Source organism: Pipistrellus hanaki (genome assembly GCF_964339955.1).
Source record: "Pipistrellus hanaki genome assembly, chromosome: 1".
NCBI lineage: Eukaryota > Metazoa > Chordata > Mammalia > Chiroptera > Vespertilionidae > Pipistrellus > Pipistrellus hanaki.
The window spans coordinates 45,686,614-45,711,637 of NC_140503.1; the positions used below are offsets into that span (position 1 = coordinate 45,686,614).

The window sequence follows — 25,024 nt, forward strand, 5'->3', positions numbered from 1 at the left end:
AGTGGAAGCTGCATGGAGTGGCCGCCGGGCCCCAACTTTGCATGCAGCCATCTTGTGATGGTGTGAGGGCTTCATGGCCTGACAGTGTGAGAATCACCTATGATTTTATTAGTAAGATAGCCAGATGGTCCCTACCTTTTTATCAACATTAAGCACATTTATTAGTGTCACCATAACTGTTTACTTCATTTAAATTTATTACATTGATACAAAGGAATGTGATATTTAAAAATAAATTGTCAGTGTAGTTATCATAAATAAGACTGTATCTAGATGTCTACATTTAGCATGAAGTAGAATATATCTAAGAGAAAAATGAAACATTTGTCTTCAGTGTCTGTACTTGTAAACATTTCAGTACTTGTAAAAGGGAGGAGGTCATTATAATTATAATGTGAGAACTGATATATTAGGAAATAAGAAATCAAGTACAATACCCAGGTATAGAGCCCAGGGACCCTTTCTCAAAAGGTAAGTTAATTTACTAGGAAATAACTTTCTATTTGTTTCTTTATTTTAAAATTATATAAGTGTTTTTAATTTGTTTTTAATGAAATTAACATTCAGGGTGGGCAAAAGTAGGTTTTCAGTTTTCCTTATGGAAAAAGATTCACAACTGTAAATTTACTTTTGCACACTTCTGTGTATATGTAAAAATAAAAAGTAATACAGAAATATATAGAAGAAAAACTTAACATCACTATGTAGCCTCACTCCCTAAGGTGTGAGAATTTTGTTCACTATGGTTATTAGACATAGTATTGATGGAGACGTGAAACATTTGAATTATATATTGGCTTTAGGATTAGAATAAATTTAAGGACAAGACTAACAGCGTGGCTCAGTATAGACATTGCTCACAGTACATTTAGTGTTGATAGTCTGTCTTAGAACCCATATTTAATGTGACTGTGGAAAATAAAAGGATATATACATTATTAGTTTCTGAGAAAATGTTAAACATGGTAATCTGATTTGAAGTAAGATAAATGAAGGAAATATTAAAATTTTGTGGATAATTTAGCTTCTTTAAATCCAGGATGTTAAAAAATCATAAATTTTGTTTTGGGTATAAATAAAATATTAAAATTAAAAAAAGTTAGTGATAACCTGGACCTTTCAAATTCACTTTCTAAAGTGGATCAAGTCAACTTTTAGAGTTGCTGTGGATGTTTAAAGTTTATAGGTATTCTCTGGGATAACTTGAAGTAAAGCAAATTTATATTGAGAAAAACCCCTAGTTTATATATTTTTTAGCTTTATTCTTTAATATAGTCAGATTTGTTCAGAGTAATACCAGTAGAACCAAATGTAACAGCATTTTAATTCACTGGTGCTGTTTTTGTGTTTTTATGGATTTTTTTTCTCCAATCCAGTCTTATTGATGTATGATTTATATACAGTAAAATTTATCATTTTAATGTATAGCTCTATGAGCTTTGCAAGCATATTTGTGTAACTGGCTCATCTGTTTTAACATGTTTGAAATGTTGAAAAGACTTAATGGATTTGCCCCCTTTTCTTTTCTCTTTTAGACTCTAAAGGAGAACCTCTTCACATTATTAACTCTTCTAATGTAACTGATGAACTCCTTCTGAAAATGTTATTGACAAAGGTATCTAGTTTCATTTCTATTATTTTTTAATATGTGAATATATGTAATCCCCCCATATTTAATATTTCAATTTTCTCCCTTAAATTTTTTTTATTCTATAACTCGATGATTATAGTAGATTATGCAATCTACTATCTGACAGTCCTGGAAATCTCAATAATCTTCAGACTTAACCCTATGTTTTGGAATAAGTGAGAGCATGTAAAGTTCTATTTTCATTCAAAGCAAGGTCTGTTGAAATCTGGATATACTAGTATTTCCTCCTATTTGTGGAATTTGAGTTTTTCTTCTGCAGAATTTGAGAAATGCTTATGTGGTCTTTTTTTTTTTTTTTGGCATGCTATTCTGTGCCTTTAAGAAATATGTTTACAGTATTTTCATAGCATAAGGTATTTTAAAAATTAAATAATATATATAAATTTTAGTGTTTGCAACTCAGTGATTTAATCCTCCACTATTTGTAGGCAGACAGTGATGGACCAGAATTTAAAACCATTCATGACAATACCAAACAGAGACTGAAGGTAAATCCTTTTAAATTCACTATCAGGTGGGGTTATATTAATGAGTAAATCCAGCTTCATAGCCAACTTTACTTGTGAGATTGTAAATTCTAAAATGAAAATAAGGTTGGCAATAATAATAGCTCTAATCTTATAGATAAGAGAAATGCATGTAGAGTTTTAAAAAAATGTTAAAGAGAGGTGATTTGATTTTCTACAAGATTGTTTCCCAGATAGCAATTAACCATTACTTGTTGAGTACACAAATAACACATTTTTAAGGTAATTTTGTTTCCTTAGAAATTGTTATTTGGCATAGTATTGATGGAAGTGTGAAATATTTGAATTATGTATTGTTTTTAGGGTTAAAATAAATGTAAGGACAAAGCTAATGGCATGGTTTAGTATAGATATTGTTCACAGTCCATGTAGTATTGGTCTGTCTCGGAACCCATATGTAATGTGACTGACCTAAGTATGGCCTGATAATACTTTCTATATCTTGACTTAAAACCATCAAGTTCTGGTGAGAATAGAATTATGGTAAAGGTTGAATTTATAATAATGATTTTTTTTTTTAAAGTCCTTAATAGAATGATTTTGTGCTACTTTTATACGTGGAAGTGGAAGTCTAACATAAAAATGTTACCATATCTGACATCTGCCTCTCTAATTGTTTATCTTAGGTTTCATTTTCATCCTTAGACTTAGTACTTCATTTGGAAGCTTTATTATCCCTCATGGGTTTTTTATCATCTGCTGTTCCATCCTCTGCACCTTCTGAGAAGGAATCTGAACCGAAGCCACTGGTGGGGGAGTCCAGAAGTGTCGTTGCCAAAGCTGGTATTAACTTTTGCCTCATGGTTTCTGAACTTTAATAATCATATAATAACTTGTATTTTCAAGCTAAGATAAATATTTAGCACCTTACTATTTCAGTTGCTGTGACAGATTAGGTTAGTTTCAAAAGAAAGCGAATTCTATCCTGTATATACCAGCATGTTTGCATTGATGTCTCTGCAGTGTTCACACCAATGAAGGTGAAAAAGGAAGAAATTAAAATACATGCATAGTAACAAAAGTCCATTTCAGTCCATCAAGTAAACCTACCTGGTGCTCAACAATTTTAGGTGCTTTTCTAAGACACAAAAGGAAGAATCTCATGGAAGAGACAGACCCATTTTAGTTTCTCTTCAAACTGTACTTAAATCACATACTAATATGGGTATATGTTCCTAAAACATATGATTTATGCTCTTAAATATTAAATATATCCTGAGTGAACAAGTGCCTATTTTTAAGCAAATATCATTTTAATTAATTTTCTTCCATATCATGTGATAGGGATATCTAACATCTAGCAATGTAATTTCAGACCATTACCAGTTTGAGTTATATTAATCTTACTGGCATCTTTCAAGTGTAAAGGATCAAGTTTTTTAAAACTAGGGAACAGAGCAATAATTTTGCTATAAACTAGACTAAAAGCTTTACTTTTGTTGTAATGTACTTGTTACATTAACATTTGTGGAAATACTTATATAAGATAGGTAGATACACTGTTGAATAAATGAAAAAGCAATGTTTAAGTTCACAGTAAACTATAAAAATTTAATTAAAAAGTAGCCTTCCTGTTATGCTGTATATTTGATTTTTAAGGTTTGATTATGCTTCTTTAAATCTTAAGGGGAAAAAACCATTATCATCTTGGTGGTTAAGGACTGCTGTCCCCTGCTTTTACCTATTATAGGAAAAAGTCTGTTTCCCTCAAGCAAGATGGAACTCTAGGAAAATATATCCTGAATTCCTCAATCAGGAATTGAACTCAAGTTGGATAAGGGAATCCATTTGATTGTGATTCTTATACATATATAAACACACACATTATAAAACTGTTTTTGGTATTTTTCTAAACTTTAGCCCTTTTGTTCATTTTTCATAAATTCATTTTAGGATTTTTCATGGAAAAACAGGGTACAATCTAAAAAAATTGATTCTATAGTTAATAACATGTATGTGTAAGAGTTAATCAAATGTATTTATCAACTATTTATTACTATTTTAGTTTTTCATGAAATATTCTTCTTTCATCTAACATATGACATTAACAAGAATTCAAAATCAATTAGCTTCTGTAACATTCTAGAATTTTAACATAGAGGATTTTTCCCCCAGAAAAAATATTATAGTAAAGTTTCCATTTATCAAATTGTACGTTTAAGGCATTATTAAAGGCTGTCTTTATTCTTTATTTGGAGGGGAAAATGCTACAATAGCTTTTGTCTCATGGACATTGGAAAATTGGTTCAAAATCCATATTAATTTTATATCATCTTAATGAAGGTATTTTTGGTTCGTCATAGTTCATAATGTACTTTTATTTTAGTGAATTTGAGAATATTTTGCATCTTATTATATCAACTTTGCACTTTGCTGATCATAAGGTTTCTATTACTTTTCAGTGTCTGGTAACACTTCTCAAGATGATGTGTTTGACTTAAAGATTATGGCTGAATTAAATTCATTTAATATCTTGGTCTGTGATCAGAAGTGTAGCATTGCAGATATTAGAATACATGGTAAGTAATGATTCCTTGGTGTATGTATTTCTGTTTTCTTACGTAGACCTCGAGGAAGAATGAGTGTGTGCATGGTACATTTCTCATGAGTCAGCTTTTGTCTTATTTGCATTGAAGACTCATGCAAACTTTTAAGAGTTGTACTTCAAAATGTTAGAAGTAAATTTGTTATGATTCATGGCTGACACGACACATTTCCATGTATTTTAAAACTCTCATGATAAGTCTAAGGCTTAACCTCCTATGTTCTGTTTGCATTTTCAGAATAATATAACTTTATACTGTGAGTATGCGTTATGATAATATCTCACTGGGCAAACAATAAATATGTCATTATCCTTATTGTTGTATTTTGTGCTTACGTAGCATCAAGAGTAGACATTTTATTTTATTTTATTTTTTATATATTTTATTGATTTTTTACAGAGAGGAAGAGAGAGGGATAGAGAGTTAGAAACATCGATGAGAGAGAATCATCGATCAGCTGCCTCTTGCACATCCCCCATGGGGGATGTGCCCACAACCAAGGTACATACCCTTGACCGGAATTGAACCTGGGACCTTTCAGTCCACAGGCCAATGCTCTACCACTGAGCCAAACCGGTTTCGGCAAGAGTAGACATTTTAAAAGACATTTTGTAACCTTTACCCACCATCAGCTTGATATAAGGATGAGTTCAGATTATTCCGTGGGTCTGAAGCCAACTTGCTAAGGTTCAGTTTTGACTCTTAACACTTACTGACTGACCTTGAGCAAATTAACTTTTCTATGCCGAAGTTCCAATTTCTATAAAATGGAGGTAATTATTTATGGCATTGTTGTGAGGATTAAGTTTACACACTTACATATATTTAGAAAAGTGCCTGATACAACATAAGCATTTAAAAAAGGTTAAAAATCTGTTTTGTTAAACAAATATTTTATTATCTGTGTTATGGTTGGTATGGTTTATGGTTTGGCTGATTACTTGATTTTAGCTTCAGGCATTCTTTCTGTACAGAGGAGCTGTTTCAGAAATCATTATGCCTTTAGAAATTATGACAAAAATCTTACAAGATTGCATTTTAGATATAGTTTATGATAGAAAGAATAGGACTTATTCATCAACTTATACTTATTTATGCTTAGTTATGAGATAGTTTTCATAATGTAATGTTTATGAAATGGCTATTTAACAAACATTATGTGTCTTTCTAAATGACCACTTCTAATCTTGCCAACACAGAGAATTTTTTGTGTTCGGAGACCTGTAATTAATTTTCCTTGTTTTTTTTTTTTACATTTCCACTTTTATTTATGACTTAACTGTAGTACTTAAAGATAAATCTTTTTTGGTATCTCATACATAGAAGTTGACACTTTTAGTATGTCTAGCAGTAAGGAATTTTTATTAATTTTTTATCTTTGTAGTATAGTATTGAACTTAAGTACCACTTAGTTGGTACACTTGGATTAAGAGAAAAGTTTGTAAATGTAATGTTTCCCATAGGAATGGATGCCTCCATTTCTGTGAAGCCAAAGCAAACTGACATGTTTGCCAGACTTCAGGATATCATTGTTACCAATGTAGATTTGATGTCCATTCACAAAAAGGTAATTAAAAAAGAGTTTCTATATTGAAATTTATTTTTACCTTTGGTTTTGAGATGCCTTTATCCATTTGTTCTGTGTATACTTAGCATCTGTCATGTGTTAGGTACTTGTTAGAGACTAGTCATGAATGTAGTCATAGCCTGCTTTCACAGTGTGTGTGGGCTAAGTGATTTGTAAAAGTTTTTTTCTGACCAATTAAGTGCTTGATCTCTACATTCATAAAATAATTTTTATAGATATAGGAAAAATTATTGTCAAATATGTTTTTAACTAATAATTTGTTGAAAGTTTATTTAATGGTGCTTCTTTACATATCACAGATTCTGAAATGGTGTAACTTACTTAGAATACAGATATTTTGATGTAGTAACCAGTTAATTTAATACTTTTAGGCTGTCTCTATTTTGGGAGATGAAGTCTTTAGGTTCCAAATGACTCTTTATCCAGAGGCCACAGAAGGAAAGGCCTATGCCGATATGTCTAAAGTAGATGGCAAACTTAGTCTCAAAGTGGGCTGTATTCAAATTGTTTATGTTCATAAATTCTTCATGACTCTTCTGGTAAGTTTATTTTTAAAATTTTTTTTTTTCACTGAAGCCCAAATATCTTTGCCTATGTATTTGAACCTAGATAGTCAAAATTTTTACTAAAAGGGTTATGTGTAAACTCCCAAATGCTGAATAGAACATTATAGTTAAAGAAATCATCTACATGAGGATAACCAAATGATTTTTTGTTATCATTGTTTTGAACAAGTAAACTATTATGCTTTAACATTTTCATAGTTATATATTTAAAAGTACTTAAAAAGATTTAGGGCTTTTGGTCTTATTTGTCTTATGAAATACCCTTAAAGGTATTGAGGTAAAATAATTTTTTAAGGAAATTAGTCGAGATTTGAAGGACTAATATTGGAACTTACAGCTTTTGATTATAATTGCGATCAATAAGGCCATAAAATTCTTTTGTAAAAGTCATTTATTTCCATGTAAGTATTGTGGGCTAAATCTACCTATGCCTCTTAGCAGGGCTAAAATTCAAAGCTTGCAAGTCATAGATTTCTATTTAAACCTATCATATTTTATTTTGTTATTATTTTTTCTTACGGGGAGGAGAGAAGGGGAGAAGGAGAGGGCCATGTTTTACTTCTCAGGGAAGTAATTTTTGGCATGAGGGGAGTTTAGGTTGTTTTGTATTACTAATGGATGAGCGTCAGGAATGTTATTTCTAAGAATGATCTTTCCTTTATTGGGAGAATAGTTGTATTTAGTTAAAATTGAGGTAAAATCCATCTTACTCTAAATAAAGAAGTTTTGATTCTTATTAATGATAGCAAGATTGTAGACATTTAAGCATCTTCTGTCTGAGTATACCAGTACTTTAAAAACATCTTCAGAAATAAGCTGATAAAACCATAGTTTCTAAGAATAATTTTACTCATGTGACCTAGAAAAATAGATTTGAACCTAATTTGGGGAAAGTAAAGTGCTCTCCTCCATTCTTCATTTAGATTTGAATTTAAAATGACTAACATTCATGGATAAAAAGGAGTTTAAAAAATTGTTACTTGAAACCTGTCTGACTTTGTAAAACAATGTCATCCCAATAAATTCAATAAAAAATTATTACCAAAATTTGTCAAAAGAACCAAATATTCTGAAAAATATAAAATGAAAGTTAAAGGACTCTTCTTCCCTAGAAGTAATTATTATTAATATTTAGGAGTATATTTTCCTAGATTTTACTCTCTCCATAAACACAATAATAAATAACATCTCTTATTTAATTTTTTAAAAGTAAATAGTTTCTAAAGTTTTTCCTTTTTAAATAAATGTTGTTTTGGGGGAACTCTAAATATCATTCTCTTTCAACAGAACTTCCTCAATAATTTCCAAACTGCCAAAGAAGCTTTGAGCGCAGCCACAGTACAGGCTGCAGAAAGAGCTGCTTCCAGCATGAAAGACTTGGCTCAGAAGAGTTTCCGCCTTTTGATGGATATCAATTTGAAAGCACCAGTTATTATCATTCCTCAGTCTTCAGTATCACCTAATGCTGTGATAGCTGATCTGGGTTTAATCAGAGTGGAAAACAAATTTAGCTTAGTTACTATGGAACATTATTCTCTTCCTCCAGTTATTGACAAAATGAACATTCAACTCACTCAGTTGAAACTCTCCAGGTATAAATATAGAATCACATTGTATGTTAGTATAAATAGAATTTCAGAGACTCCTTCCAGGGGTAAAATACTCTAATGATTTGTGGTTCTGCTTATTTTTTCTAATTATGAAACCTTGACTATCGGTATTTGATCAGTGGTTAGTAGCAGAGTATGTATGTTATAGTACAGTATCTGCATTTTGTTTTACTAAATTTATGATATGACTTTTTTAAAGTCTATAAACATTTCCTGTTACAAATTACAATTTACCTAATAATAATTTAGGTTTATTTTTCTCCCATTGTAGATGGGAGAAAGCTGCTTAAAATGTAATAAAATTTAAGATTTATTTCTTATTTCTAAACCATATCACATTTTGGAATTATCTCTGAGGTTTATAAAGGATTATCCTATCTAATAAAATAATAATATGCAAATTGACTGTCACTTCAACACACAAGATGGCTGTCCCCATGTGGTCAAAGATGATTGCCCCCATGTGGACACAAGATGGCTGCCACAAAATGGCCATCAGGGAGGGACCAGGCCTACAAGGAAGGGCAGTTGGGGGCGATCGAGCCTGAAGGGGAGGGCAGTTAGGGGTGACCAGGCCGGCAGAAGAGGGAAGTTGGGGGTGACCGGGCCTGCAGGGAAGGGCAATTGGGGGGACCCAGGCCTGCAGGGGAGGGCAGTTAGGGGTGACCAGACCTGAAAGGGATGGTAGTTAGGGGCAAACAGGCTGGCAGTGGAGCAGTTAAGCATCAATCAGGCTGGCAGGGGAGTGGTTAGGGGATGATCAGGCTGGCAGGCAAAAGCGGTTAGGGGCAATCAGGAAGGCAGGCAGGCGAGCAGTTGGGAGACAGCAGTCCTGGATTATGAGAGGAATCTGGATCGGGACTAAACGGGCAGTTAGACATCCCTTGAGGGTCCCAGATTAGAGAGGGTGCAGGCTGGGCTGAGGGACACCTTACCCCCTGGTGCATGAATTGCATGCACCAGGCCTCCTGTTGAATATAAATTAGAAAGGGTTGGCTCTGTTAAATGACAAGAGTACTTACTTGATTGTGTAAATGGTTGTTGGTAGACAAGCCAGAAATTACTGCTACCATATGTTTGCTTAACTTATGGGTTTGATGATTTCCCCCCCTTTAATTTGGAGAAGTACCAACAATTTGAAGTACCAAAACTAAGGGCTAAATAGACTGCCATTTTCTTTGTCCTCCATGTTTGAGGAGGATGTAACATTTATTTTAAAGACATTGCCATTATTAAATAGTTCTTGTGAATATAGTCAGTAGTGTAATAATCATACTTCATGAAATTTGTGTCTTTGAAATCAGCATAAGTTTTGTTTTAGAGAACTCTGCATGTAAACTTGATTTACTTTGATTCGACTGATCTGTGAAAAGGAGTTTGTTCTAAAAGAATTCTGATAGCAGCCCTTATTATTTAGGAAAATGCTGTATGGAAACTTAAATAATATGATAGTCTTAATTTTAAAATGTAAATTTTAAAAATATAAAATAGATTCTTGCTTATCTTCCAGAACTATCTTGGAGGCTGGTTTGCCACAATATGACATTGAAATTTTAAAACCAGTCAACATGCTTTTGACTGTACAGCGAAATTTAGCAGCAACATGGTATGTGCAAATTCCAGGGATGGAGATAAAAGGAAAATTGAAACCTATGCAGGTAAGTGTGTGTGTGTGTGTGTGTGTGTGTGTGTGTGTATGAAAATTGCCCTGGCCAGTGCCCTGGATTGTGTATCTCGATGGTTAAAGCATCACACCTTGAATCAGAGCGTCGAGAGTTTGATCCTAGTCAAGCACAAGTACCTGGGTTGCAGATTTGCTCCCTGCTCCTGGTTTGGAAGTCTGTGGGAGGCAATCAGTTGATGTATTGTTTATCTCACATTGATGTTTCTCTCTCTCCTCCTCCGTCCTGTCTTTCACTCTCTGAAAAACAATGGAAAAAATATCCTCAGGTGAGGATTAACAAAAAAAAAAAAAAAAAGAAAAAGAAAAAAGAAAAAAGAAAATTGCCCTGGCTGGGTGGCTTAGTATGTTGGAGTGTCATCCCATACACCAAAAGAAAGGTTGCGGGTTCAATCCCTTTTTGGGTTGCAAAAGGAAGGCAACCGATCAATGTTTGTCTCTTACATTGATGTTTTTCTCTTTCTCTCTCCTTCTCCCTTCCTCTCTCTTAAATCGATAGAAAAACATATCTTCTGGTTATGCTTAATACTAGAGGCCTGGTGTATGAAATTTGTGCATGGGGGGTGTTCCTCAGTCCAGTCTGCACCCTCTTCAATCTGGGCCTCCTCAAAGGATGTCCTCCTGGTTTACAGGGATTGGGCCTAAACGGGCAGTTGGACATCCCTCTCAGAATCCAGGACTGCTGGTTCCAGCCGCTCACCTGCCTGACTGATTGCCCCTAACCACTCTGCCTGACGGCCTGCTTGCCCCCAACTGCCCCCTGCCGCTGGCCTGCTTGCCCCAAAATGCCCCCCTGCCAGCCTGATCACCCCCAACTGCCCCCCTGCTGGCATGCTTGCCCCCAACTGCCCCCCTGCTGGCCTGTTCACTCCAAACTGCCCCCCTCCCTTGCTGTCCTGATCACCTCCAACTGATCACTTGCTCCTGATTGGCTGGTGGGCATGGCTTGGTGTAGCAGGATGGTTAATTTGCATGTTTCTCTTTCATTAGTGTAGATGGATGTGTATTGATAGACAGCCTTTTATCATTGATCATAGTGCAGCTCTAGTGCACATCACAAGTGATTATACCTTAAAAGGGATATTTTAACTGCAAATGAAGTCGTTCTAGTTTTCTACACTTTTCTTTATTTTATTTTAGTCAAATATTTGGTAAAGCCAGTAAGAAGGCTGAGATAAAACCTGTTGGAGTTCACGGATAATATTATTAGTAATTTTGGAAAATTTGAATAAAGTTTTAAGGCAGTTAAATTTTAAGAGTATAAAGTGATATTTAGATATTATATTCAAAGCACATTAATAGTATTTTTATAAAATCACTCTTAATGATAAAAGTGGTCATTTAAGGTAAGTGAATGTGTTTATTTGATAAGCATGTAAATACAGCAATTTTTCTTAAAGGGTGGTTAGAATATCATGTATAGGCTCATAGGGGAGGATGATACTGGTTGAAGATGGTCATACAAGTGTAGGTGTCTTATGATTCTTGTGTGCCTGTGTGTGAAATAGTTGAAGCCCAACAGTAGGGGACAAGGTACTAGAGAGAGTAATTAAATAAAAAAGAGTGTGTGAAAAACAAATAAAAATTGAGTAATTTAGTGATTTTTGATATTTGTGATTATTTCAAAGTTAGTTCTAAGATAAAATAGAAAGGGTCAAAGGAGCTGAGTTCCACTAGGGAAGAAGTTAAAATTGAAATTTGTTGTAGGAATGTCCTTGTGAGTAGTTTGAGCAGATACATTATATGAGGAACAGTGTCTGTTTAGGGTATTCATAGAGAGTTCTCTTTTGCAGAGTATGGGACAACTCTTAATTTCTCCCTTATTTTTAAAACATTAGATCTTAGGACTAATATTTGTCCCATTTCCCTTTCTTTGAAAGAATGAAGTCAAATAAAATCTAAATGTTTCTATCAGTTGGAGGATGTGGATCAAATTATGACATATAAAATACAATATAAAATAAAGTGAAGGAGCTAGAACTGTACAAAGCAAAACAGATATATCTTAAATGTAAAAATGAAAAAAATTGAGTTGCAGAGTGATAGTGCATTTCTATATCATTTCAAAATTTAGAACAAGCAAGCTAATGGACAGTGCTGTGTATTGTTTATAGTGGTAAGTGTAAGAAAGCATGTGTGGAAATAATAATTCTCTAATTCAGGATATTGTTTTTCTTTGAGGAGGAAAGGAGAAGGGAATAAGGACTCAGAGAAGTAAATATGGGGCTTCAACCATAACCATAACGGGGAAAAGATCTGAATCAAATATAGGAATTTGTTAAGATTTGACTCAGGTACATACTCTGGGGAGGATTATAGTATTCTCTGTGTTTTTCCTTTATGTTTTATGTATTTCAAAAGAAGACAAGAAAGTATCACCAGTTAAGCATCTAACGATGGTTATTACTTTAACTAAAAAAAGTGCAGCCTAATGAGTATGGTCTCCATTGCCTAATTTGACAGAGATCGAGGCCTCTTTAAACAGTTCTTCCTTAGTCAGGACGTGTATTAATTTTCTTGGGCCCAGAATGCATCTGAGAAAGGGTGTCAGGCAGGTAACATCAGAAGTTGTTTTGGGTCCATCAGCTTAACAGTTCTTTAAGAAGTATGGGGCTGCCTCTCAAATTGACCTTCAGACTTAGTGAATATCACTATGTATATGATATGGTTGCTCTTTTCACCCATAGGAAACCAAAGGCATGGTGAAGTTAGTTAATCTTCAGGCAGTTGCGATATTGTGGTTGGTATCACAAGTGGAAATGAATACACCAGGAAGTTCTAGGGTGTTACAGAGACGTCTGTTATCTGAGGACGGGGGCTTGTGACAAATAAGTGATCCCTAGTTATTATCTCATGCTAACATATCTTCCCACTTCTATTTAGACTGAGAATCAGGCAATTTCTCTGGCAACAGTGGCCTAATTTTGAGGGACAAAGGATACTGTGGTGTTCAGAGGGTTTCTTTTCTTCCACAACCTCTCCTACACTTGTTATTACTTGTCTTCTTGGTAATATTCATCCTAACAGGTGTGAGGTGGTAACTTGTAGTTTTGATTTACATTTCTCTGTTAGCTAGTGAGTTGAGCATCTTTTCATATATCTGTTAGCCAGTTGTATGTCTTCTTAGGAGAAGTGTCTACTCAGATCCTCTGCCCAGTTTTTTAAATTGAATTGTTTGATGTTGCTTTGTATGAGTTTTTTCTTTTTAAAAAAAATATATTTTGGATGTTAGTCTCCTTTTGGAGTTGTTTGCAAATATTGACTCCCATTCAGTTGTTTACCTTTTTGTTTTGTTAGTGCTTTCTTTTGTGTTACAGAAGCTCTTTAGTTTGATATAGTCCCATTCATTTATTTTTGCCTTTACTTCTCTTGACTTTAGAGTCAAATTCACAAAATGTTCTCGAAGACCAAGGTCCATAAGTTTAGTACCTCTTTTCTCCCATGTAATTTATTGTTTCAGGTTTTATAGTTAGGTCTTTGCTGATCATTATATCTAATATATGAATGAGATCATGTGATATTTATCTTTTTCCGACTAGCTTATTTCGCTTAGCATAATGCTCTTCAGTTCCATCCATGCTGTTGCAAATGGTAAAAGTTCCTTCTTTTTTTAAAGCGGCATAGTATTCCATTGTGTAGATATACCACAGTTTTTAACCCATTCATCTGCTGACGGGCACTTAGGCTGTTTCCAAATCTTAGCTATGGTAAATTGTGCTGCTATGAACACAGGGGTGCATATATCCTTTCTGATTGGTGTTTCTGGTTTCTTGAGCTATAGTCCTAGAAATGGGAATACTGGGTCAAATGGGAGTCCATTTTTAACTTTTTGAGGAAACTCCATACTGTTCTCCACAGTGGCTGCACCAGTCTGCATTCTTAACAGCCATGCAGGAGGATTCTTTTTCTCCACATCCTCGCAGCACTTGTCTTTTGTTGATGATAGCTATTCTGAAGGTGTGAGATGGTATCTTGTTTTGATTTGCATCTCTTTGAATGATTAGTGACTTTTTCATATGTCTCTTGGCCTTCCGTATGTCCTCTTTCAAAAAGTTTCTATTTAAATCCTTTGCCCATATTTTGAGTAGATTGTTTATCTTCATTTTGTTAAGTTGTATGAGTTCTCTGTAAATTTTGGAGATTAAACCCTTATCTGAAATAGCTTTGGCAAATATGTTCTCCCATGCAGTGCAAATCACTGTACTATTGTCTGTATCCATGAGTCTTCCTTTTTTTCTTTTTGCTTATCCCTTTAATACCTTGCTGTTTTGATTATTATAATTTGATTATTATAATTTAAAGTTAGAGAGTGTGATAACTCTGGCTTTGTTTTTTTTCTCTCAGGATTGCCTTAGCTATTCTGGGTCTTTTGTGGTTCTATATAAATCTGATATTTTTTTGTTATATTTCTTTAAAAATATTATTGGGATTTTGAAGGAGATTGCATTAAATCTTTATATTGCTTTCAGTAATATGGACCTTTTAACTATGTTTATTTTTTCCAATCCATTAATATGGAATATCTTTCTATTGCATTGTGTCTTTTTCAATCTCTTTCAATAATGTTTTGTAGTTTACAGTATAAAAGTCATTCACATCTTTTATTAAGTTTATTCCTAGGTATTTTATTTTATTTTTGTTGCAATTGCAAAGGGAATTGTTTTTTTTTCCATTTTCCTGAAATTTCATTATTACTATATTATAATGGATTGGGTTATTGTACATTGACTTTATATCCTGTAATGTTACTGTATTCTTTTTTTTATTGTTTTAAATAGTTTTTTGGTTGGGTCTTTAGGGTTTTCTATGTAAAAAATCATGTCATCTGCACAAAGTGACAATTTTACTTCTTCATTCATAACTTGGATTTCTTTTATTTTTTTCTCATACCTGATTGCTCTTGTTAGGTCTTCCAGAACTATAATATGTTGAATAACAGTGGTGAGAATGGGCATCCTTGTCTTGTTCCTGATCCTAGAGGAAAAGCTTTCAGCTTTTCACCACTGACTATCATATTAGCTGAGGGCTTGTCATAAATGGCCTGTATTATGTTGAGATACTTTAAATGTAAATTGACTAAAAAGGCACAGAATAGCAGATTGGATCAAAAAACAAAACCCAACCATGCGCTATATTCAGGAGACACCTCTAAGCTGATAAGGCAAATACAGACTTAAATGAAAGGGTGGAAAACCATTCTTTAAGTAAATGGCATCCATAAAAAAGCGGGTATGGCCATACTTATATGTAACAAAATAGATTTCCAGATAAAGAAAAGGTAAGAAGAACCCTGGCTGGTGTGGCTCAGTTGGATGGGCATTATCCTGTTCACCAAAGTGTTGCCGAGTTGATTCTCAATCAGGACATGTGCGAGGGTAGTGGGCTCCATCCCATGTGGGGGCTATGCGGGAAGCAGCTAATAGATGTTTCCATCAATGCTTCTCTCTCTTTCCCTCTCTCTTTCTCCCTCTCTCCAAAAATCAGTAAAAAACCTTAAAAAATTAGGTAACAAGAGACAAAGGTGGCCATTTTATAATGATAAAGGGCACTACATCAAAAAGACGTAGCACTTCTCAATATATGTATCCAGTCAGGGAGCACCGAAATGTGTAAAGCAACTACTAACAGAACTAAAGGGAGAAAATGACAAAAATACAATCACAACAGGGGACCTAAATACCCCACTGACAACTATAGATAGGTCATTCAAACAGAAAATCAATAAAGAAATATCAACCTTCATTGACACATTAGACCAAATGGACATAATTGACATTTACAGAGCCTTTCATTCCAGAACACCACATTCCGCATTCTTCTCTAGTGCACTTGGAATATTCTCAAAGATAGACTATATGTTGGGAAACAAAACTAGCCTCAACAAATTTAAGATAATTAAAACTATATCAAGTATATTCTCTGACTGCAGTGATTCAAAATTTGAAATTAATTGCAAAAAGGAAGCAAAAAAAAAAAAAAAATCCCACAAATACTATGTGGAGAATAAGCTAACTTTGTTTTTAAAGTTAGATGAACAGTCAGTTAATTTGAGGAACCATAAATTAAGACATAGATATGATATTCTGCATTTTTTAAAATTAATTTATATTTATAACAACTTATTTTTGGTTTTTAGGTTGCTCTCAGTGAAGATGATTTAACAGTTTTAATGAAAATTTTGCTGGAAAATCTTGGAGAAGCTTCTTCACAGCCAAGCTCTACACAATCTACCCAAGAGGCTGTAAGAGTAAGAAAAGATATTTTGAGTGGACCTGACCACCTCAAAGGTAAAATTGAAGATTTTTTATTTGATTATGGATAAAAATGAGCATTAATGCCATATTTATATTTAGTGCTTTTTCTTAGTTGTCCAGCATAATATGGTATGAACTGATTCAGTATTGTATTATTTACTGTGGAAAAGCTCCCAGGGGAAGGAGGTATGTATGCTCAGTGTCTGCTGTGCTGAATATATATGGAACAAATCATTGGCATTTTTATTGTCTCGTAATATGATTTACATAATTGTAGAAAATATGATATAAATTTAGGATAATAAATTATCCTGACTTTTAAAATATAACTGAAATCATACACCTACCTAAAAGTTTTTTTAATTTTCATATTTATGTTTGAACCATCAGAACAAGATTTAGCGGCCTCACAGCTTTCAGTGGATCAGAGTGTCACTTTGCAATTTGACTTTCACTTTGAATCTCTTTCTATTGTTCTTTATAACAATGATATCAACCAGGTATGTACTAACTTTCTGTATTTAGAAATAAATCTTCAGCTCTTTATTGAATTTGGAATATTGGCATTTTGATATGTTTATTCATAAAAATTAATATGTCTGTGAAATTCTGTTTTGATTACAGAACATATATTGGTCTTGCTCTCTGACTTAACTTTGTTGGTGTTGTTAATACTACTAGGCAAAGGCAATTTTTAAATTTTGTTCTACGTAATATTAGCACTAAAACACTTAAATCCATCACTAATAGAAGAATCTTACACTAATGAGGAACTAATTATATGCACAGTTTTATTATATAGCTTGATAATAAGTATATATAACTATTTAAGGAGAATAACTTAGTAGTGGCTTTGGAACCTTAAGGGAATATTTTTTAAATTTATGATTATTTATGATATATAAGCATTAGCTATGTTTTCATTGAAAAAAATTTATATGTATTCTGTGTTCCAGATACTCATTAATGAATTGAAGAACTAAGGTCCAATGTATAATTATTTGAACTAAATAATGTATCAGTGGTGTTTTAGAAAGCTATTTTTTTTTATTATGTAGTGTCTTTTTAAAAAAAAATCTTTATTGTTGAAAATATTACAAATGTCTTCTTTGTTTTTTTTCTCATTGACTTCCTCTACCCTGTCTAATCCCACTCTGTTTCTGAGACACAGGTCCCACCTTCTTCATGAATTTTTAAAATTTGTGATATTGATTTGCCTTTAATTTCTTAGTTAAAAATATATTTACAAGTAATTACATAATATTTAAAGTTAATTGATTCTTTTGCTTGAAATATACTACAGGAGTCCAAACTTTCGTTTCATAATGACAGTTTCCGGCTTGGTGAACTCAGACTACATTTTATGGCTTCCTCGGGGAAGATGTTTAAGGATGGTTCTATGAATGTGGGCATTAAACTTAAGACATGTACCCTTGATGATCTTAGAGAAGGCATTGAGAGAGCAACATCAAGGTTTGTCGTTTCCGAATTTGCTGTACATTGTTAAGGTTGACATTACACCTGTCATTTGCTACCAGGCATTGATTGCTAGGCTTGGGATGATCAAAAGAGGTCTTTGGTCATACTGCAATTTGAAGAGTATTAAGAAGAAGTGCTGACATCAAATTCATTTGCTTTAAGGTTTGAATTAAAGGCAAGTTTAATAATAACTTGGAGTATTCTTAGAAGCAGAAATCAAGAGAATATAAGAATTTTTTTTAAAAAAAAATATATTTTATTGATTTTACACAGAGGAATTGAGAGGGACAGAGAGTTAGAAACGTCAATGAGAGAGAAACATTGACCAGCTGCCTCTTGCACACCCCCCCCTGGGGATGTGCCCACAACCCAGGTACATGCCCTTGACCGGAATCGAACCTGGGACCTTTCAGTCCGCAGGCTGACGCTCTATCCACTGAGCCAAACCGGTCCCAGCGAGAATATAAGAATTTTAATAGTTAATCGCCGAAACCGGTTTGGCTCAGTGGATAGAGCGTCAGTCTGCGAACTGAAAGGTCCCAGGTTCGATTCCGGTCAAGGGCATGTACATTGGTTGTGGGCACATCCCCGGTGGGGGGTGTGCAAGAGGCAGCTGGTCGATGTTTCTCTCTCATCGACGTTTCTAGCTCTCTATCTCTCTCCCTTCCTCTCTGTAAGAAAAATCAATAAAATATATTAAAAAAAAGAAAAAGAATTTTAATAGTTAAATCCACATGGGGTAGCCCATTGGTAATGTATTTTTCTAAATTGTTACCAGTAGTAGGCAGAATCTTTTTTTAAAACCCTTAAAATTATATATAAACTTTTTTTGGTCTTATTTATTTTGTCTATAAACAGTTCTGTGAAATTTCTCTCAAAGTTTTAATAGAAGTGGAATTCCTAGCATTTTCATATTATCAACACATTTCTGAAAGAATAACTTATATTAGCCTGCTATAGAGTGAGGAATGTATAACTTTAAATAGACTAATGATATTTTTATTTCTTTCCCAAATGATGAGACAATATTTTTGTCCTTAAATTTTTTTTTTTTAAATGAAACAACAACAAAAAAACTGTGCTGCTACCTAAACTCAGATTCATATTGGATACTTCTGAGCCCTTTGTTTTTCTAAGAGATGAGTAAATGAGAACATAATGCTGCCGTGCATCCAGCTTTTTGTTTTCACATTTCATATTTGAGGTGGCTGTCCACAGCTGCCTACCCAATGGTGATTAAAGCACATCATCTTTTTGGTAGTCTGTTCTTTCCAGCACATGTCCTGTGTGGGAATTATCACTGCAGTCAATTGATGAACGCTGGCTGATTTGAATTATATTGAATACGTTTGGACTTAACTTGTATAGGATGATTTTTGGAGATGAGGAGGTTTTATTTTGGTAAATAATCTAAAGAGGTGCCCTTTAAATTTTGTGGGACCACAATAATGTCTTTAGCTAATTGTTGAAATTTCTCCCAACAGTGATTGTTTTTCTAGTATTGCATTATAATGATAAAATATCCTGTAACTGCCCAATAATTTGAATTTGAATCTTGCTGTAGAGATAAGGAGACCATGTTTTGAATGCTCATTAGCTAATTAGACTCTAGTTAATAGAGGTCTATTTTATGTTCAGATGAGAAAGAAAGATTAAGATATATATATGAAATATATAAGGTATGTGTATATGTGTGTGTGTGTATATACATATATAATATATATATACGTACATATATGTATAAGAAATTTTACATCTTTTTAATTCATCTAGCAGAAACAAAATAATGAATGTATATTTTTTCAGAATGATTGATAGGAAGAACAACCAAGATAACAACAGTTCTATGATTGATATAAGTTACAAACAAGGCAAAGATGGAAGAAGTCATCTTGATGCTGTTCTTGACAAGTTGTATGTATGTGCCAGTGTGGAATTTCTGATGACTGTGGCAGATTTCTTTATCAAAGCTATGCCTCAGAGTTCAGAAAATACGGCAAAAGAAGTACAGATTCCACTGCGACAGACTACAGCAAAACTCAAGATAGAAAAAGGTTAGCAGAGTTTCTGTCACAGATGACAGCTGTATATTTTAACAAAAATTACAAGTAGGCAAAAAGAGAAGTGGAAACTAAGAATGTAAAATTATTCTTTAAATTTAAACATTTTATAGAAAAATTTTAGTAAACAGATTTTTTAGAAGAGGTAGAGTATAAAAAAAGAGGTAGAATATCTATCTATCTATCTATCTATCTATCTATCTATCTATCTATCTATTATTAGGAGCCAGGAAACTATTGCTCCCAACTCTGCATTACATTTCTTTACTCATTCAGAAATAGAGTGAGTGAGTTAATCTGTGTCTGTGGTTCCCCTCCTTATAGAAGGGAACTTTTTATTCAAAGAAAATATTTGGGAGAATTATAGCATATTGAAGAGCAAATTGTACGTATGAAAGCAGAAGGTAGGGTATTGGAAGACAGCATGATGCCCCTGGACATCACCTTAGACTCCTTCAACTTAGTGGAATGCTTTCAAATGTTTAGTCTGTGTACACTGAAATCACTTCCTGCTGTATTAATTCTTTATTCCAGCATTAACAATACATCAGTAATTTCTATGGTAAGTTATAATTGTCTGAGGTCAGGTATTTCTCTCTCTAATGTATAACCAGTAATATTGGAAAATTACCACTTACTGGCAAAGTCAGAATTTTCTTTTTTCATTTATCTTTAGTAAATAGTAATCATATCTAATATCTTTGTGTACATTTAATACATTTATTCTATAGATTGTATGACAGTGTGTACTTTATGGCAAAAAATCAATTAAGTAGATATAATGGTCTATTTTATTATTATCTCTTATCCTCTTTGTGGCATTTCCTTCTCCTGTTTCCCCTCCTTGCCCCAGAAACATAAGCTGATAATACACACTTATGTGTTATACATGTACACACTTTAAGTCTGACATAAATAACTTCAAAACAAGGATATCCTTGTTCGGTCAAAATGGGAATAGTCTTCTGATGACAGGGATCAGTTTCCATTATCCAGCTCAATTAGCATTTGCTAATTATCATTCATTATTAGTATGTTTCAGTCATTTATTAATATTGTTGTTAACTTTACCATATCCATTAAAGCAGGATATTAGAAACAACTTAGCATAACTAGATAGCATGTTCTCAAGCAACAAGATTGACTTTACTATAATTTTTCTGGTTCCTATTATTGTTTCTTCAGATGACTCTGCGAGACCAAATATGACTGTAAAGGCCAGGGTCACAGATCCAGAAGTGGTATTTGTTGCCAACTTGACAAAGGCAGATGCTCCTGCTCTGACAGCCTCATTCCAGTGTGACCTCTCTCTATCAACATCCAAACTCGAACAGATGATGGAGGCTTCTGTGAGAGATCTTAAAGTGCTCGCTTGCCCGTTTCTCAGAGAAAAGAGAGGAAAAAACATTACCACAGTAAGGATTACCATCTCTCTATATAAAAGCCTTATGTGCAAATTGTCCCTGTAGAAGTTCGACCAGGAGACCTATCACTGGCCATGATGTGCGCTGTTCATCTGAGGGTGGCATGGAATGAAGGAAGGCCCTAGCCAGGAATAGGCAGCCAGGAAAGGGAGGCCCCAATTGGCAGCTGGCAGCTGGAGAAGGGAGGCCCTGGCTGGCAGCTCGAAGGCCCCAATTGGCCCTGATTGCCAGCCAGGCCTAGGGAACCATACCTGTGCACAGATTTCATGCACCAGGCCTCTAGTATATTATAAGCTTAGATTGAAGAATGGCAGAGAAATGGTTAATTTTATAGAATTCTAGAATGTGAGAATTCTGTAGGACTTTAGAGATTATTTACTGACAAACTTGAAGTTTAACAGACTAGAACGTTAAATCTCAAAGATGTTAAATGATTTAGCCATGGCTGCTAGTGACAGAACTGGTACTACCTTCAGTCTGATTTTCTTTTCATTATGCCATCTTTTGAACTGTACTTGAATTTTAGTACAAATCAGTGTGCCTTTTCAGCTGTTTCTTTTTTCACCAAAGTATATCCAATGAATGAATGAATGAGTATTAAAACCTTGAAGTTTATAACAAAAAAATTCAGTTGGATTTATATGACCAAAAGATGTGTTTTGCTGCATTAAAAGTTATATTCAATTATATTTTCACATTGTTGTTAAAAAATATTATTTAATAAAGTTAGCAAACTGATTTTTTAAAACGCAAATTGATAATTTTATGTTATGTGACTTATTCGTAGTGTTTTAAACTAAAAATATCTGTAGGCTGAATGACTTTCATAAAGAAATGCAGTGCTAGGCTTAGTCTATACTTCATCATGAAACATTCTTTAGTGCAATCACCTCCTTTTGATATGTCACAGAAAGCTCCATTAAATGCTCATCATCATGTTTTTAAAATGAAAGTTTATGTAGTACCAGTTCCCCCATTCAATTCAGGGACAAGGTTATTTTATTTATTTTGTTAATGATATATGAGAATATGGGCTTTATGGTTTTAATAAATCGAGATTAGAAATTTATTCTAATAAGGACCTTATTATATTCAAGACTGACCTTTTATTAAGCAATCTGGAAACTGTTTATTTACCATCATCTTTTTTAAAAAGGTATTAACAGAAATCAGTCATATAAATTAAAATGACATAATTTCATTTCCTCATGTACCTCTTTGCAAATGTCAGATCTTATCATCATCCTTAGCTCATTTTAATAGATACTTTAAAAGTAGGTTTTACAGTGGGCATCATTTAAAAGATATTTAAGAAAAGTAAACATTGCAATTTTAATAGTAAATGAATATCATTAGTTAAGAATTTGGCATAGAGAAATTAATCACAACTTTTTTTAATTTAAATTTTTAAATTAAATTCTTTATTGTAAGTTCTTTAACAATGTTCATAGACTTGGATTACTTTAGAAGAGCTCTCACAAGAGCTTCTCAGCTAATTTGCCTTTTTGCTTTTAGTTGTAGACTACAATTAAAAATGTCAAGTAAGATCTTCTTGTGTGTTATATATATAACAGTTCTATTACTAAGAAAATGTGATTTTCATTTATTTGTCTCTAGGTCTTACAGCCCTGTTCTTTATTTATGGAAAAATGTGCATGGGTTTCGGGAAAACAAAATATAAATATTGTAGTTGGACAATTTATAATTAAGGTTAGTGCCTATTATGTTATTTTGGTGAAAATTAATTCTTTTTCTAACAATATCTTTTGATGTCTCATAACTAGACCATTATGCTAGTCACATATTTGGCAATTAATAAACATCTCTAACATTAAAATACATTTTTTCGCCTTAGCTGGGTTGCTCAGTTGATTGGAGCCTCATCCCATGCATACACCAAAAGGTTATAGGTTTGATTCCTGTTCAGGACACATACCTAGATTTTGGGTTCGATCCCTGGTCAGGGTATGTACAGGAGTCACCTGATCAATGTTTCTCTCTCATTTGCTCCCTTCCTCTCTTTAAACATATCCTTAGGTGAGAATTGAAAAAAATAAAATATATTTTTCTTTAATGCAATTATTTGTTTCTATTTTCTTTTTTTTAATATATTTTATTGATTTTATACAGAGAGGAAGGGAGAGAGATAGAGAGTTAGAAACATCGATGAGAGAGAGTCATCCATCAGCTGCCTCTTGCACACCCCCTACTGGGGATATGCCGGCAACCAAGGTACATGTCCTTGACCAGAATCGAACCCGGGACCTTTCAGTCCCCAAGCCGACGCTCTATCCATTGAGCCAAACCGGTTTCGGCTGTTCCTATTTTCTTTGAAAAAGTACTTTCAAATATCTACAAATGATAAGGATATTTTTATCAATTATATTTTATGTGTGTGTTGGGGAGATTGGGTTTGGAAAGAGAGGAGAGATGGGATAGTAAGAGAAGGGAAGAAATAATAGAAAAATGAGGTTTTTATTTATTTGTAGTGGTTATTTTTTAGGCTTTTTTGTATAATTTGATTGAATGCAATAATTATGTGATTAACTTATTTGGCTTATGAAATGTTTATAATGACAGATGTATGCTAGAAATACATTTTTAGATTTTTGTTTTTTTTTAATCTCTTACATTTAGAGCAGTGGAAAAGCAATCTCTTCTCCATTGACATTCATATTCTTTAAGTATGACTTTATGACCAGTTATAAATGGAAGATATAGAATAATGTCCTACATCTATTTCTCTCTCTGTCCAAAGGACACAAAATTGAGGTGGCTAATCCCAATTTTGCTAAAACTTGACTATATAGGTAAATAAGCAATAGCAATTAAGCCAGGGCTCAAACAAAAGTCATTTGAATTACCATATAAATAACAATGCAGTTTTCTTTTAATATTTTAAAATAATGGATAGTTTAGATTGTATTTTGTTAACAGATTTACTTTTTTAAATGTTTAAAGTAGTAAATGAGGAGGAAACTGAATTTGCATTCACTTTTCTAAGGCACCAAGGGGAATTATCTTTCCATTTCTTTGTATATCAATTTATTTAGTCAACAAACATTTTTTGAACTCTTACTGTGTGCAAAAAATCTTCTGTATTTGGTCCTTGCCTTAAAAAAACTTAATGACATAAGCGAGAAAGCAATACATCAGTGACTCCAGCTTTCAGTGGTGGAGTAGAGGCATGCACTAGGTGCTGTCCAAGAGCAGTCAGGGGTCCTCTGACTCAGGCCAGGACATCTGGAAAGCTGTTTCTTCATGGGGCTACTTGAACTGAGCTTTGAAAATCTGAGGGAGTTTAGATAGAGAGAGATAGGAGCGGTTATACAGAACTGACAATATTCACAAAGTCAGAGGTGTGAAAAAACCTTTAAGGACCAGGAGATGTGCCCATATGGCTGGAGAGAATGGTGTGATGGAATTGTAGGATTGAGAGCACTAATTATAGGTGACATGAATAGGTAATAATAATAAAAAAAAAAAAGAATACAGTGACAGGTAAGTTGGGAGCAGTGAGCAGTGCATAAGTAAGCATTGTGAGAATGAACAATAAAAGAATCCGTTTAACTTATTTAACCCAGTAAGGGGCAAACTTTGGGAAACCAGTCAATTGATTAGATTAGTGCTTTTCAGCC

At 33.5% G+C, this 25,024-nt stretch overlaps 1 protein-coding gene across 1 annotated transcript in view; it reads left to right on the forward strand.

Annotated features, from left to right (window-relative positions):
- Window positions 1-25,024, forward strand: part of VPS13C (vacuolar protein sorting 13 homolog C) — a 176,898-nt gene that overhangs the window by 92,879 nt on the left and 58,995 nt on the right. The window contains exons 38-51 of the mRNA XM_084886331.1: window positions 1,536-1,615; window positions 2,080-2,139; window positions 2,805-2,961; window positions 4,581-4,697; window positions 6,188-6,291; window positions 6,684-6,851; window positions 8,166-8,470; window positions 9,999-10,146; window positions 16,306-16,456; window positions 16,814-16,923; window positions 17,727-17,896; window positions 19,709-19,956; window positions 21,148-21,377; window positions 23,004-23,096. Coding sequence (XP_084742457.1) covers window positions 1,536-1,615; window positions 2,080-2,139; window positions 2,805-2,961; window positions 4,581-4,697; window positions 6,188-6,291; window positions 6,684-6,851; window positions 8,166-8,470; window positions 9,999-10,146; window positions 16,306-16,456; window positions 16,814-16,923; window positions 17,727-17,896; window positions 19,709-19,956; window positions 21,148-21,377; window positions 23,004-23,096 — 2,141 coding nt within the window. The remainder of the gene's footprint in view (window positions 1-1,535; window positions 1,616-2,079; window positions 2,140-2,804; window positions 2,962-4,580; window positions 4,698-6,187; window positions 6,292-6,683; window positions 6,852-8,165; window positions 8,471-9,998; window positions 10,147-16,305; window positions 16,457-16,813; window positions 16,924-17,726; window positions 17,897-19,708; window positions 19,957-21,147; window positions 21,378-23,003; window positions 23,097-25,024) is intronic.